Source organism: Leptosomus discolor, chromosome 10, assembly GCF_034619465.1.
Source record: "Leptosomus discolor isolate bLepDis1 chromosome 10, bLepDis1.hap2, whole genome shotgun sequence".
NCBI lineage: Eukaryota > Metazoa > Chordata > Aves > Leptosomiformes > Leptosomidae > Leptosomus > Leptosomus discolor.
Window position 1 is genome coordinate 254,556 of NC_141400.1, and position 15,889 is coordinate 270,444.

At 57.6% G+C, this 15,889-nt stretch overlaps 2 protein-coding genes across 2 annotated transcripts in view; both read left to right on the plus strand.

Moving 5' to 3' along the window:
• Window positions 1-522: 522 nt before the first annotated feature.
• On the plus strand, window positions 523-7,415 carry HBEGF (heparin binding EGF like growth factor). Its single transcript, XM_086471076.1, has 6 exons — window positions 523-565; window positions 820-996; window positions 3,430-3,607; window positions 5,625-5,780; window positions 5,886-5,978; window positions 7,100-7,415. The coding sequence occupies exons 1-5, from the start codon at window positions 523-525 to the stop codon at window positions 5,956-5,958; spliced, it is 627 nt and encodes a 208-aa protein (XP_086327202.1). The 3' UTR covers window positions 5,959-5,978; window positions 7,100-7,415.
• Window positions 7,416-11,606: 4,191 nt separating this feature from the next.
• PFDN1 (prefoldin subunit 1) overlaps window positions 11,607-15,889 on the plus strand; it is a 32,362-nt gene continuing 28,079 nt past the window's right edge. The window contains exons 1-2 of the mRNA XM_086471015.1: window positions 11,607-11,649; window positions 11,828-11,994. Coding sequence (XP_086327141.1) covers window positions 11,617-11,649; window positions 11,828-11,994 — 200 coding nt within the window. The 5' untranslated portion in view covers window positions 11,607-11,616. The remainder of the gene's footprint in view (window positions 11,650-11,827; window positions 11,995-15,889) is intronic.

Below are 15,889 nucleotides of genomic sequence, written 5' to 3' on the forward strand. Positions count from 1 at the left end.
AGCCCTCAGGAGACCGTCAGCTCCCTCGGGTGCCCCAGCCCGGAGACAGGCGGGCGGTACCGGTGGCCAACGAGCCCATCCCCATCCCCATCCCTATCCCCATCCCCATCCCCATCCCCATCCCCATCCCCATCCCCATCCCCATCCCCATCCCCATCCCCATCCCCATCCCCATCCCCATCCCCATCCCCATCCCCATCCCCATCCCCATCGGCAGCCCCGGCAGCCCCGGAGCGGGGGTGTCCCTCGCCCCCGGCTCCCCCCCAGCCCCGGCGGGCTCCAGCCGGCGGGACCCCCCCGTGGCGGCCGGGAAAGCCCTTCCCGGGGGCGGGGCGGCCGTACGGCCCCGCCCCCCCCGCCCGCTGCCTTCTACCCGCCGCGGGGCCGCGCCGCCGGAGAACGGCTGCCGGTGCGGGGCCGGACGGAGCGGAGCGGGGCAGGGCAGGGCAGGGCAGGGCAGGGCAGGGCGAGGCAGGGCACGGCACGGCACGGCACCGGCTGCGAGGCGTGAGCCCGCGGGTCATGGACGGGCGGGCGGTGCTGATCCACGCGCTGCTGGCGGCAGGTACGAGTGGGTCGGGCACGGCGTGTTCCTGGCTACGGGCACGCGGGGGGGGGAGTGTGTCCAGGGCGACGCGGCCCCGATCCCCAGTGGAGGGTCGCGGGGACGGGCAAGGCGGCCCACGGTCCCCGGCACGGGTGGGGGCAGGGGGAAGACTCGGTCCCCGTCCCGGTCGGGCGTGGGGGGTCTCGGTCGCGGTCCCGCGTGGGGGGTGTCGGGGAGAGGCCGCCCCGCCTGACCGCGTCCCCTCCCCGCAGTGTGCTCGGCGGCGGCGGCCGGGCTGGGCCGGGACGAGCTGCACAACGAAGTGCTGCACAAGGGCGGCGGCGGCAGCGGGGCGCCGGTCCCGGCCACGGCCCCGCTGCTCGGCGGGAGCCCGGAGAAGGAGGGCGGCGGAGCGGCGTCGGGGGACGATCTCAGCGAGCTGCCGAGAGGTACGGGGGCGCGGAGCCGCGACTGGAGGTCCCGGGCCGGGGATGGGGTGGGGGTTGGTCCCAGAGCGGGTCGGGGCGGTCGGAGCCGGGGCGGGGGGCGCGGAGGGGCCGGGCTGGGCTCCGCTCAGCCCCGCGGGCGGCCCGGCAGCAGCTCTGGCTCCGCTGTGGGGGAGCCCCCAGCCTCGGGTGGGAGCGGCCCGAGTGGGGCCAGCCCGTGGGGCACAAGCATGGGGCAAGCGGGCTTTGGCAGCTCCTCGCCTCGTGCCAGGGGCTGGCTATGTCCCTGAAGTCGCTGGCACGGGGGTCCTCAGGGTTCCCGGGCCCCCGGCTCCCTGGCCAGCCGGAAGGCAGAGCCCTTCGGGGGGTCACGGCAGCCCCCGCCCGCAGGTGCGCGGCCCCGGCCGGTGAGCCCGTGCTGCCTTCCCGGTGGTGGCCGCCGGCGGGGGGCTGGCCGTGACTCACCGCCGCCTACACGCGGCTGCTCTCCATGCTCGGCAGCGTTAGTCAGCGGCAGCCCCGCTCCCGGGGCGCTGGGGCCGCTGCCGCTCCGTTAGGCTCTCCGAGCATCCCTGTCCGGCTCCTCTCCCCCGGCTCAGCACGGCAGAGTGCCCCGGGGGCGGGACGGGCCGGGGCCCATCGCAGGTTGGGGAGGGTGACCGGTACTTGTGCCTTGCACATGCCACATACCGAGATGTCACCTGGCTCTGGGAGGAGTGTGCTCTGCCCCATATAGCGCATCCTCTCTTTTTCCCCACCCGTGTTTTTCTTTGCTTTTTGGCTGTGCCGTCGGACTATGACAAAAAAAACCCTGCAAAACCTGGCTGACCCCCTCGCATCCAAGGGGACGCAGCCCCCGGGAAACACTGTTCCCCGTCCAGCTTGGAGGGAGATGCTCCAGCCTGCTCCTCTGTGCATCCCCCTGAGGAAGGGACTCTGTCCTAGAGCAAGTGATCTGGCAGGTGTGGGCTGACTCTCGGCTGCGGGACAGGCTGAGGGGATGGGGGATATTTGGTTACTGAGGCTGCAGCCTTCGGAGCGCTTTCTTGATGCCTTGAGCTGAGCTACGGTCACCAAAAAATCTGCCCTTTGTGTTGAAGTCACGTTCCTGTGTGCTGCAGCCCTCAGGGTGGCTGAGCAGGGGAGAGCAGCAGCATCCCCCTGCCCACCTGGGCTGGACCAGTTTTCCCACCAGTGAGAGCTTCTGTATCTTTTCTGGCTGTCCTAAGGGACAGAGCCCCGGGGAGGAGGGGTGGTGACAGTGGAAGTGGCTTGGGGGGGCTCAGCAGCACTGTGTATCTGCTTGCTGTGGCCGGGAGATAAACCGCAGGGGGAGGGGACAGCCTCTGCTGCCAGCCTGGGGCAGAGCCCCAGGACTCACCCGGACCCGGGGTTTCTCCTAGCTGCAGTGTTTCCTGGAGTATCGGTTTTCTCCAGGCGTAGCGTGAAGGGTGTCGAAATAGCAACATAACTTTGATAGGTGTGCAACTGGTGTGCCACAGCACGAGAGGTGCCACTTACGTCACGAAGTGGCTGAGGAGGAATCAGGCAGGTCACAACTCGCCAGGTTAGACTCGACCTCCCTCTGCTCCCCAAGCAGCGCAGAGCTTAGTTCCTATTTCCCCAGGCTCACCTGAGTTATTAAGCACCATGGTTTGGGGGAGCTGAAAGCTCAGAGCAGTGAGCGATTTCTAGTAGCTCTGCACCTTGCAAGATCAAGCTAGGGCCTGATTTTTTGGGCATCTGCAAGCCTTAAAAGTATTCCAGTAACACTGCTGGTTTCAGTCTGTGTCCAGGCGAGGAGCTCAGTGCTCTGGTTCCCACCAACCCAGCAGGGAGCTGGCCTTGCACCAAAAGCCGCTGGTCTCTGCACCGCAGTTAAAACATACCTTTGTACTTCATGGGAATGCTGCCCTTTCCATCTCTTCGGCCCTGCAAAACCAAAAATTAAGCCAGGCTTGTCCTCTTAATCCTGCCCTGGGTGCGCAAGACATGCTTGTACCCACAGGAAGGAGAGTCCATCAGAGCCATGAATAGGGTCTTACAAAAGACCGTGCTCATCAGGGAAATAAAAGCCAGATAAAGGGGCAATTAGAAACTTTGTGTTCAGTGGAAACTAATGCCTATAATAGCAACATTTGAGATGCATAAAGCTCTGTTCGTTGTTCTGCCCCCCCCCCCCCCCCCCCCGATTCCTTTCTTTCCTTGAGAATCACTCTTGTGAATCGGAAAGGCCATGATATTTGTAAGAAGCTGAAAAAAAAAAAAAAAGGAAAAACCCCTCTCTGCTCGAGGGCAGATCTCCGCACAAAAGGCTGCAGGAGTGCCAGGGCTGAGCTGGCTGCATCAGCCTGGGGTTTGCTACTCTGCCTTTCCTTTGGCTGACACACAGAGGTGATCTGACCGCTGTTTTCTCCTTCCCAAATTGTTTTCCAGTTGCTTTCCTGTCAAAGCCTCAAGGCTTGGTTACTCCCAAGAAAAAAGGGAACGGGAATAAAAGAAGAAAAGGCAAAGGCCTGGGGAAAAAGAGAGACCCGTGCCTGCGGAAGTACAAGGATTTCTGTATTCACGGCGAATGCAAATACATCCGAGAGCTGGGAGCTCCATCCTGCATGTGAGTTGCTGTGGAATGCCTGTGCCGGGGGAGCCTTAGTCACGGTTCCTTCAATTCTCCGGATCGGGCAGAGGAAGAGCGGAGGAGATATTTTTAGTATGTGTTCCCTGTCCATGCATGGACAGCTTTGACTTGGCCTCTTCCCTTGTGCTTCTTGAGCAATGTCCATCCCCCACCAAAATCCACTGTGGACTCAGACCCAGCACCCCCTGCCGGTGTGGGGAGCTCTGGCTGAGCTGCTGCATGGAGACCTGCGGTGGTGGGGTTCAAGGATGGTCAGCAGGGGCTGGGGTCTTGCAGCCAAGGTCTTCTGCAGGTCTGGTTTGCAAGACCCCATCCTGACTCTGTAACCTGTGTCCCCCTGTCCCTTGTGGCTGCCAGCCTTGGCCGAGAGCTTGGGGCTCCTGTGGCATTTGGGATGTACTGGTGCAGGCAGGAGGAGCATCCCTGCCATGGCACCAGCAAGGCGGACTGGAGGTAGCGCCTTTGGGGACAGCCTGCCAAAGCCATGCCCAAGCTGGCCCTTGGCCCCGGTGAAGGGCAGAGCTGTGTACCCCCCTCGGATGCAGGTAGAGAGCAGGGACTAGACGAGGCAAGTGGAAGAGAAAGTGTTTGCTTGCTGCTGGGGCACCTGGATCCAGCACTGCTGCCGCAGAAAATACCCAGGGGTGCACATCTGATCCCAGTTGACGTGGGCAGGGGTTGAGCTGGCAGATATATAAGAGGCTTTGTTCTTTGCTATCAATCCTCTGAGCCAGCCAGCCCTGCGCCCGGAGCATGGGGAAGATAATAGCTCCCTGGCTTACGGTGCCCACAAGATCTCACGCCCTGCAATCTGCAGGGATCAGGGTCCACGTAGCTCCTTGAACCGCTTAGTTTCTCTCTGCCTGGAAGCTGTCATGAAGTTGGGCCCTTGCACAGGGGGCTCAGGACTGCCAGCAAGAGGAGATCTCTGCTGGCTCAGCTTGGCCTGGTGACCCAGCACAATGCGGGGTGCAGCATCCCCTGCCTGGGACTGGGACAGCCCAGCACACCCTGCCCAGCCTCTTGCCCTCCCCAGGTTTCTGGGGCTGGGTGAGAACCTGGGACACAGGCAAGCAGGAGGGGTCTGGGGGCCAGCTGGGGCTCTTCAGCCTGGTGGCCCATCCTTAGGTGACATCTCCCCAGTGCCATGATGGTTTTTAGGAACAGCGGCCAACTGACTCAGTCCCCTCCGATAATGACACCTTGTGTTGGCTGGTGCCACTCAATTGCGGTTGCTCTTGGTGGCTGTCTGCCCGTGTCGCAGGGTCTCCTGGATTGTTGCACCCTTGGGCTGGTCCCCAGGGTGCGGGGCTGGGTGAGGATGCTGCCAGGCGGGGCCCCGCACCTCTGCCTCGTGCCCAGCCTTTCTGCCACGGCTGGGAGGTGACACTGGCGCCTGGTGTTGTTGCAAGCTGGGCAGGAGGGCTGGGCTGAGACCCTGTCTTGGAGATAAGCTTGAGGGTCAGTGGCACTGGATATATAGAGAGAGATATATATATCTGGTTGCATCTGTGCGCTTTGACTCAGAGGGAGGGTTGGCAGCCTCACAGCTCTGTTGGGGAGCGTTATTTCTGTTATGTGAGTAACCTCCTGAGCCTTCAGCGGGGTGGCACCTCTCTGGCTGGCAGGGTGTGAGCTCTGGTCCAGCTGCCTCTGCTCCCTGATGTGGGACTTCCCACTTCCAGAGGTGGTCTGGGCAGCCTGTCTCTGCCTGGGGCCGGTTGGGAAGAGCACAGTCCCTGGTGCCTTCTACCGTGGGGGAGCTCAGTCTTCTAGGAGTCTTCACTTGGTGCTCGGGGCAGGAGCAACTTAATTTGCCAGTACCAGGGAGGTAATGGTGACACCAGATCTTGCTGCTCAGGCGAGGGGAGCCTCAGGGAATGGGCAGGTTGCTGGCTAAGGCTGAGCAAAGAGGCAGCTCCTTTCCATGGGGACTTAATGACCGTCTGTGTGTGGTCATCACCAGCCTTTAACACTTTTTCTCCTCGCTCAGATGTCAGCCAGGATACCATGGAGAGAGATGCCACGGCCTCTCGCTGCCTGTGGAACACCCCCCCAGTGCGTACGACCACACCACGGCACTGGCTGTCGTTGCTGTCATCCTGTCCTCCCTGTGTCTCGTCATCATCGCAGCCCTGCTGATGCTCAGGTGAGCGGGATGGGGCTGAGACATTGGATCCATGATCCCAGGAACACCCCATGCAGGGGAGGGTGGCAGGGGCTTCATGCTCTGAGCAGCTCTTTGGCCTTACAGGTGTCACAAGAGGGGTGTCTACGATGTAGAAAACGAAGAGAAAATCAAGCTGGGCATCACTGTGAATCACTGAGGATGCCAGGTGCTAGCGAGGTGAGCCCCTGTCCAGGCATGGGGCAGCAGTGGGGCTGGTGGGCACCTGAGGGATCTGCTTGTTCATGCTGGCTGGGACCGCTGTGTGGATCCTGTGCCAGCGGCAGGCAGGAGCTGGAGGCAGTTCAAGCCTAGAGAAGCAGTTTGCTGGATTTGGCTTGAGAGCCTGGGCTGCCCTGTGGGGCTCCAGCCCTCTTTCTTCCCCTTCCTGCTCAAGCCCCTGTCCCTCAACACCCCCAGCCACCCACCACCTCCATCTTTCTAACCTGGAGTCCCTGCTTTGCCCTGTCACTGCATGCTTTGGAGATGTTTGACAGTGGGGAAGCTGCTTCTGGTTGGTGTCCCCCCCCCCCCCCGCTTGTTGTGCTCCTTCTCTGACCCTCTGAGTCACTTCCCCTCCTTAGATATTGCCTCTATTTATATAGATATAAAAAACCCACCCTTCCTTTCCACTCCCACTCTGCTTATTACTTGCACCAACGTAATGCCTTGCAGCTGGGCACGGGGGGATCTTGCTGCCAGCCCCACGCAATGCTACTCTGGCTGCACGGGGGGGTGTGTTCTGCCCCAGGGGTGGTTATGTGGTCATGGCTGGGTGCTGGAAAGCTTGCAGACTTCCTCTGATCTGGTCCAAACTCTGACGTTAGATGTGCCTATACGTCTTACAGCTACTTCTCCTTTCAAAAAAAAAGAAAAATCTTTGTTCTTTGTGAGGATGAAGTAATGCCTTAAAAGACTTTCTCTCATGTTGGGGGTGGTTTTATCTGTTTATAGGAGCTGAATTTTGGGGGAGGGGATTCAGCACAAAGCTTTCATCACTGTGCTCTCTGCCCTGGAGATCATTGGGATGTATGTGTCCAGGGGGAAAAGTGCTGTGGTCCCTGGAAGGGAAGTGTGGTGGACATGGAGCGGAATGCTTAGCCACTGCTCCCCTGGCATCCTGGCTCCCACCCTCCCCAGTCCAGCCCTGCGAGGCGGCGAGTGGCTGCTGCTGCTGGGGCTTTGGTGGCCACGTGGGCTTTCCTGCCAGGCTGGGTGGGACTGGCATCGTGGCCCCAGCATGCAGGAATGGCTCCACGCAGGAACAGGGCTGGGTTGTGAGCTCTCCCGCTCTCTTGCAGGGGTCGGCACTAAGGCACATCTACCTCCTGGAAGAGGCGAGAGCCACGGAGCCAGCGCCGTCCCTGGAGCCCACAGCGTGGTGGGAGCTCGCTGGAGCAGCAGGACAGCGTGGATGCTTCGTGGCCATCTCCAGGATGGAGGGGGCTTGGGAAAGGTGCTCACTGGCCGGCGGCTGGGAGGAGGCAGGAGGGACTGGCCAGCCGTCGGCAGACGGGCTCTCCAGCAGCTCCCCGTCCACTGCAGTGCATGCCGACGAACAAACTGTGAAAGGCGAGGAGACCGGGCTCGGGGCTTTCTTAGGCACAGGAGGGGTGGGAGGGTAACAGCTATTTAACAAGATATTTTTCATTTTAAATTATATATTTATTTTAGATAAACTGTACATAGTATTTATATTTATTGTAGGTCTGGCCCTGCATCTTTTATGTACGTCGAGATGATAGGGTCAGACCTCCCTCATTTTTTAAGTGCAATGTAATATTCTAATAAATAACACTTTGTTACAAACACGGGTTGTTGATTTAACGGTGGAGGTGGTGAGGAGCCAGACCTCTGAAGACTGCTTGTAGCGACAGGCCCTTGCGAGTGGGGCACTGCAAACAGCGGCAGAGATCCTGAAGGCACGGCGGGGGTTGCTGGATCGGCTTGTGCCACCCGTGGGGTGTAGCAGGGCAGTGGGGTACAAAGGGCGGGTGGGGGGATCTGTCCTGCAGGAGCCTGCAGCCATGTCAGCCCAGCTGTGTTTCTTTGCCAGCTGATGCCTCAGCAGTGATGTGAGGTTTGGGTGTCTGCTCATCAAGCAAAGCTGCCTCCAGTATGAATGAAGCCACTCTGGCCACTGATGGATCCAAATGAGAACCGATTTCTGGTTTTAAGCCAGCATTTGGCTAAAAAAAAAAAAAAAAAATCAAGAGGTGGACTCACACCTCCCTTGCAGGGGATCCCAGCAGTTCCTGGGGTGGCTGCAGGCTCGTGGGGCTTGGGTCATTTCAGTGAGCATCATTTCAGGTGGTGGTTCAGGACGGATTCTTGACTTCTCAGTAAGAATAACCCCCAAACCACTTCTTTCCTCTTCCCTGATCTTTCCCAGGGGGAGCTGAGGTCAGGGTGAGATGCTGGCTCTAGTAGGAAGCCTTGAAGCAGAGAGAAGGGGCTTCCCCCCTGCAGGAAACCTGCTTTCCTCCTACCCCTTCCCCTTCAGGAGATGTCAAACTCCGGTTCTCAAAGGGGAGTGCCAAGCTACCGCTTTCCACTCTTGCTCCTACGATGTGCACTAAAGCCAGACGGCAAGTCGTTTGCAAAGCTTTCTGGTCAAAATTTATCTCTAGCAAAGTATGAGACAAGCTTTATGCGCGCTGAGGAAGGTGTTGCTTAGGAAGTGAGGGTGTAGCTTCATCCCTCTTGTGCAGCAGTCAGTTTTGCAGTAGCAAAACCTGGGGTGTGGGAAGGGGGAATGCAGCTTTCCAGTGCTTCCCGAGATAGTAGGGCTAAAGTGTGTGGCCATGGCAGATGGGAAGCAGGGGTGTGACAACAGGAATGCTCATGGGGAGCAAAACCCCCAGCACCTGCAGTGTCCTGAGTTCCAGAGCCAGGGAAACAAGTCGCTGGCTCTGCTTTGTGCAAACCTGAACCACAATGCTGTGGGAGTGCCAGTTCAATCAGAGACTCCAAATTTAGGCCTTTTTCAATGTCTATTGAGCAAATCATGCTTCCACCTGCTGCACAGGAGCCCCTTCTGCGCTGGGGACTCCTGGCTGCATCCCTGCCTTGCTGCGCTGCTGCTGCCCCCCCCTCCCTGCTCCAGCCCTCCTGCCTTCCATGGGGGGCAGCCTGGCACGTCTGCGGTTCCACGCTGCCCTGGCGGGCACTGGGAGCAGCTCTGCTGGGAGGCTTTTCTGCAGGCAGCTGGAACTTCTGCCTGGAGCCCAGGGGCCCTCTGCTCTCCCCCTTCCCTGCGAGGGCATGTTCTGGTCCCCTTTGCACCTCTGCAGGCCAGCAGCATGGGCTGGGATGCCTGCGGGTGCTAATTTAACAGGCCAAGAGGTGGGAAATGTGTTTTGGAGATAGAGGGAGCGGGAAGCTGGCTTGATCAGGGGGCTGGCTCCCTCTGCCCCACCGGGCTGGGAAAGGCTGACAGTCCTACAGACGTCCGCTTCCTGGCTAAGGCAGGGGTGAAGTTCCCAGGGTACCTCCCTGGGCAGCCGTGCTTGTGGCTACAAAACAGAAGGTGCCCCAGAGCCTGGGGCGTGCGGGCCTCTGCCCTACCCAGGGTGCCCTCACCCTACAGGGGGAGGCTGGACTCCTCCCCTAACCATGCCTGCAGGAAGGAGGTGTCACGAAAGCAGCGTCCACCACCCTGCCAGCCCCCTGGACAGGAGCGGGTTGCTGTGGCAGCCAGCCAAGCTGGGCACTGGCAGGGGTTCTGGTCGAGGCAGGCAGTGGCCTCCAGCAGCCCCAGCTCAGCAGCCTGGCCTTTCACCCCGCTCTGGGCATGGACCCAGGAGCACAAACACGTCACCAGCCACAGCATTTCCCGACTGCCACAGTGTCAAGCCCACTGGCTGCCTCTGACACTGTGACCTCTGGCATCTTTCTTGTCTGGCTTGTCGAGGTGACAAAATATGTGCCCAGCCACTAAAGGCCATCAACCGGTGTGTCCCGCAGCCCCATGCCCAGGCTCACTCGGTCCCGCTGCGGACAGAGACCATGTATCTGGCAGAGAGCACCGTGGCTTTGCCTCAGTCCCTTCTCCAGAGCAAGAGCCAAGGCTAGGAGACCTCTGAAATACCACATGTGGATTTAATAAAAAATTGCAATATATCATATTAGTTGGTTTAATATCCAGTTCTCCCCTGCCTGCCCTGGTGCCTTGGCAGTCACGCTTCAGCACCTTCGGCTGTCACAGTGCGGCAGGGTTTGGATGGAGGGGGCAGCAGTGCACTGGGGCAGGCCAAGGCAGCCAAAGAGACACCCCAAAAAAGGCTGAACCACCCCCGCTGCCTCCCTTTGGGAGCAGGTGGCGACAGCCCTGCACATGGCTCCATTCGGCTGATCTTCCTCCTCACTGGGCTTGTTGGCTTTGTCTAACTCCTCACCCAGCCGCTATATCCCAAGCCCGGGACAGGCTTTGCCACAGCGAGGCATCTCCAGTGGGTTTGCTGCCACCGCAGAGGGGGTGACACGAATCCCCCCAGGTGCCCGTGGAGCTGGAGGCACAGCAGAAGGCCTCACGCTGGCACGCAGCTGCCCTCGCAGGCAGCGGGTGCAGGCGGTGGGGACCGTCCCCCAGCTCCAGCTCTGTAGTAGGTGAGCAGCAGTGCTGGGGGGCCAGTGGGTGGGCAGCTGCAGTGGCTGGAAAGATCTGGGGAGCACTAACAAGGGCAGCTGCGCTCTGGGAGCCGGCGGCAGCAGGAGCTGATAGACCCTGAAAGTCGCATCCTGCATTCTGCTTTTCAATAGGGGTGTTGCAGCAGGTTCCCCCTGCCTGCCTCTGGCTGCGGAGCCCCGTGCTGGCCACTTCAGTTTTTGCTACCCTCGCCCAAAAGGCATCTGATGGCCTCACCCCTTACCCGAGCCAGCCTGGGCAAGCTGCAAGGGAAGCTCCGGGGCTGGAGGGAGTGAAAGTGACTCATTCGCGGGCAGCGGCAGGCCGCAGGGAGCAGCAGGCAGCTCTCGGTGCAGCAGACGCAGCACTGCCACCCCCTCCTCGGGGAGCCCCCCGGGCCTCCCGCCGCCCGGCTCGGTACCTCTGCCCGGCAAGCACGCCGCCATTTCAACCGCCTCTTGGCGCTTCACGGGATCCGAGATGTCCGGCACCCCCAGCACCAGCCCCTCTGCGGGCCTGGAGGACGCACGGGCCGCATTGGGCTGCCGGGTGTCATTAACGAAGCACGGCTCCGGCTCTGTTTTTAGCACCCGTTACTGCTTTTTTTGGTCCGTCCCTGGCGCTGCCCCTCTGGGGACTCTGGGAGCCTCTCCTGAGGCCGCCCGGGGCCCCCGCACGGGTGCTGGCGGGTGGCAGGGAGGTGGCGGGGGTGGCTGCCGGGCTCCGGCCTGGCAGAACTCCGCCGGCTCGGGCAGGGGCGGCCGGAGCGCGTCCCCCCACGGCCGCGTCCCGCCGGGCTCCGGGGCCGCCTCAGGTCTGCCCAGGGGACCCTCAGGGCTGGGCAGGGGACCAGGCTGCACCCGGGCCCGCCGGGCTCTGCCCTGGCTTCGCCCTCGGCGCCTCCCCCCTCACGAGGGCACGTCTGCCCCAGCTCGGCCCCCGCCTCCCGCCGAGCGGCCGGGCCAGGGACACCCACGCGGGAACGGGCCGACGGGGAGGCCGCGTCCCCCACGCCGCACCAGGTGTCCCCGCCCCGGTGACAAGACCCGCAACCCGGCGCCGGTCCCGCCGGGGACACCCCGCGGCGCGGCCCCAGGCACCTCCCTCCCCTGCTCAGAGGGGGGCCTCCCGCGCATGCGCAGAAACACGCGCGCGGGCCCTCCCAGTGCGCAGGCGCCTTGCGGAGACAAGATGGCGGCCCCCGTGGACCTGGAGCTGAAGAAGGTACAAGCGTTCCTGCGGTGGGCAGCGCGTCCCCTCAGCGTCCCGGGCGGTGTCTAGCCGGTCCCCTCCTCCCCTGCGGCCTAGAGCCGGCTCGGCCCCAGCGCCCGGGCTCAGCAGTGCGGGGCCGGCGGGCCGCGGCCTGTCGTGGCCGCCCCTCACCCCGCTGCTCTCCCCCCAGGCCTTCTCCGAGCTGCAGGCCAAGGTGATAGACACGCAGCAGAAGGTGAAGCTGGCCGACATCCAGATCGAGCAGCTGAGCAAGACGAAGAAGCACGCCCACCTCACCGACACGGAGGTCATGATGCTGGTGGACGAGACCCGCATGTACGAGGGCGTGGGGAGGATGTGAGTACCTGCCCGGCGGGGGGCGGGGGCTTCCTGGCTGTGCCGAAAGCCGCTGGCTGGCTCCCTGCTCGGGCGTGCCTGGCTTCTGTAGAGCGGGGTGATGACTGTAGCCCTGTGCACAGGGAGACCCCCCTGGCCTTCGAGTGTGAGAGGCGTCTAGGCTGCTGTCCTGGGCAGGAGGTTCTTCCCTACACAAAGAACGTGCCAACTCTCTCTCGAAATGTTAATTTGTTTCGTTTTTCTCATTGTCTTTCATTTTTACTTCCAGCAATCTGCCTGGGAATGCGGTGAGACTTGCTGGGGTTTTGGGTCAGCTACTGACTGCCTTGAAGAAAGGCTGTTATAATGTTATTGGCTTTGAGTGGTTTTGGTTGCTGGCTCTGCTCCTGTCTGCGATGGTCTCATCTGGCATCTCTGGGAAGTTTGCAATCTAGACTAGCAGAGTAGCATTCTAATGAGAAATGATATTTGTGAGAAGGCTTTCACAAATCTGACCAATTTTAGTAATTTCTAGTGTGGTTTACATCAGACTCCTTGAAAAACCCCTGTGCATAGTTCATGAGCTCAAGGCTTTGCTTGCTCAAGTGTTCTGCAGAAATGCCCTTTGCAGTATCATTCCAGGGAATGAATCTAACGGGTGTTGCCTTCTTAAACCCTTGGAAGTGAGCATAAAACTCCTGTGGGTAGTCCCAGTGCACTCGTAAAGGTGTGCTTCTGTGTGTCGGGTGGCTGTCAAAAGAAACACCTTAAACCAGAAATAACGTGTTTTGATTAACTTCCACAACACACTTGTGTTCGACTTCAGCAGCCTCTGGTAGAAGACCATACAAAGTGGTTTCAAATCTGAAACAGGTGCTTACTTGGTAAATATGTCTGCTTCTGGTTTGAGACTACGGTGATTTCTCTCTTGTGAGTTGGGTAACAGCGATGCCTGCTCAGCTCAGGATGTGGTTTTGTGAAACCTTGGATCCGCTCTGACGGCTACCAGAAGGGGTGATTGTGTCGACCTTTTCCCCACCATTCGTTTACCCCACCTTCTTTGTGTCGAAGTGGATGACCACAGGGCTGAGCAGTGAGCCAGGTCAGACTGCAAGTGCCCTTATCCATCAGACCACACCATCTCCAGGTCGAGTTGTAGGGAGGTGTCAGGACTAGGAAGCCAGGAATGGTGTGTAGTTTGCCCTTTGCTGCAGGTTTTCAGATTAAGTTGTACCCAGGCTAATGGAGGTGGTCGTCCTGACAGAGTCCCCCTTCTTGGCTCCCAGTAGTTAAACTTTTCTGTGTAGGTGCATTAAATGTTGGGTTTGTGTGGGGGTGCTAGTGACTTAAAAAGAGAGAGATTTTGGTGCCTTGCAGGGGTTGACTGATTTGACCCGGGCAGGCTGTAGGCATAGCAAACACTTATGGTTGAAGTAGTCATGAGACAGCTCGTAAGGGTTTTTTCTGTTTGGTTTTGTCACAGAGCAGACAGAAGACGACAATTCTGGAGTCAACAATTTTTTTTAAAGCTTTTTTAAAATCCAAAGGTAGAGAATACTTCTTCCGTATGGAGAATTCCCTCAAGATACCTTAAAAATGTGAGTGTATTCATCTTTATCATCAAGCAGTCTTGGTTGTGAGTCAGGTGTGGGTAGCAGACGGTGTTTAGGCGCTGCCTGAAAGGCACAGTCCTGCTTTCTGCCTCTGCCTCCCACTGCTTCTCTCCTACACTGAGGAGTAAGAGACACTTACCTTCTTTCTGTCCTAAACCACATACGCTTTCTCTGGGTGCAGCAGCTGTGGGAGTCACAGTCTGCTGGGGAGAGGTCTGTTGCTGACCTTGCTGTGAGCAGACGGGGTGGCTTGGGCACGGCAGGCAGCCCTCGCTCCTCAGGGATGGCAGAGGTGCCCTCAGAAAAATACTTGCATTGTGATAGTATTTAAAAGCTGAACTTTTCATGGGCTTTGCTGTACTAATTGCTGTGCAAATATAGGTTAGAAGGGTGCTCTTCTGAATACTACTAATTCACTTTTTAATTTTTTTTTTTTTTCGCTGCCTTTGCTTGATACAGTACTTCTGTTAGCTCTGCCTGTCCTGGCCGTGGGGCTGAAGGCTGCCTTGCCAGTTGGCACTAATGCTCTGGTATGATCTGTGTCACTCCCTAGCATGGAGAACACGCACCAAGCACATGGAGACTCTTCCCGGAGCCCACTCCAACCCCGAGTAGAGATTTTATTCCTGAAATCTGGGCTTTTAGCAAAGCAGGCTAAAGCAGCCCTTGAGCAGGAGTTAAAATCCAAGGGCAGTCTGGCATCTGTTCCACTGGAGACTGAAGGAGGTGGTTGTTATGGTTCTTCTGAACATACAAGCTATGTTCTGTGAAGTGGAATTGCAGATTTTTTTAATTGTTGGCTTCTCCAGCTTGCACAGATGTGGGAGTTCAGCCACCGAGGGGATATTTATGATGTCTCCATTTCTTTTGCCTGGTCTAGCGTGCAAATGCTGGAGCTCTAGTGGGTCTCAGCTATCCAGAAAGGGTGGAAGTCTGCATCAGTGTTAACTCCGGTTGTCGGTGTTCTTCTGCCGGCTGATTGAACAGCTAAATTCTTTGAAATAAGTTTTATGCTTCAATTCCTGTGCTCGCTTTTTTAACTTTTTTTTTTTTCTTTCTTTCTTTTTTTTCTCCTTTAACCCATTTAAGCTGCTACTTAGAATCTGGCTTCTAATAGAGTTTCTCTGTTTTTTCTCCAGCTTTGATGGTTTGGAGTGTGTTAGGGGACTAGTACATACGCTTCTGAGGATAAGATGCTCCAGGTCTTCATGGAATTCGAAGGCTTGAGGAACTGTGGTGATGCACTACATCCTGTGAGGAAGTCTGCCTAGTTCTGTACTCGCTTCTGCACTACTTGGAAAGCAGTTGCGTGTGTTTTGTTCTCTGAACCCCTATCTTGAGCCTCCTTCCTTTCCAAGAGGCTTTCCCTGCACTGCTGACGGATGTGAAAGTCCATTTGTTGTTCCTCAACTCGGTCTTTTTTTTTTTTTTTTTTTTAATATTGTGGTGGGTATAACATGTGGAGGCTTTACTGGCCTCCACATGTGGGGCTCAGTTTACTCTTACTGTTGCTATTTTTGGTTTGACACAAGGAATGTCAGTGCCACATAGTATGAGATGATGAATTGCTGTGTACTGTACATATCCGTGAGGGTGGGATATCATCTGAGTAGTGGCATCTTGCCAAATACATTTCAATTCTGTTACTTCATACGCTTTTGAAAGGTCTGTTACGTAGCCTGAGACAGCTACCACTATGCTGGACTTTAGCAGAAGCTATTTGTGAACTGATATCATCATATTGCTTTGAGAACTATGCTGAAAGTTTAAGCTTCAGAATTCTGTCTGAATATTTCAGACCTTTCCCTGTACATTCTTTTAACCCATAACCTGGACAAGATCCTTATTTACAGAAAAAAAATGTCCAGTGCTTGTGCTAGGCACAGCGAAAAGAGCACTGCAGTTTGTCATGCCATGCCAAAATAGTCAGTTTTGGTTTGAGACTGCTTTATCATCAGTTTTGTACAACAAATGGGAGAACACCTACAAAAATGAAATGTAAGAAAGTAAAAATCAAGCAAATAATGTAACACAACTTTATGTTCAAGGTTTTATGCAAGTACAGTATATTATTACAGCTGTCCCCAAGAAATGATGTTGTGCCAGTAGAGTATTTCATGGGGACAGCTGTAATAATATGATTTTGACTTTTCTTTTTTTAAGTGGTTCAGATTTTTGGTGGCTGAACCATACACAAGTGAAACGTTGAGAGAGGATTAAATGTTCTTGGTCGTTCCTGGCATTTAAATGCATTCATGCTTTTACCGTGCTTCTTGGTTTTGTTTGGAAATGAGACATGGTAA

What these genes read in the sequence shown, in the direction of transcription:
- HBEGF (XM_086471076.1), top strand. Translation starts at nt 523, where the DNA reads ATGGACGGGCGGGCGGTGCTGATCCACGCGCTGCTGGCGGCAG. An exon ending in TCTCAGCGAGCTGCCGAGAG is followed by an intron (nt 997 to 3,429) that starts GTACGGGGGCGC and finishes ATTGTTTTCCAG; the next exon opens with TTGCTTTCCTGTCAAAGCCT. An exon ending in CTGGGAGCTCCATCCTGCAT is followed by an intron (nt 3,608 to 5,624) that starts GTGAGTTGCTGT and finishes CTCCTCGCTCAG; the next exon opens with ATGTCAGCCAGGATACCATG.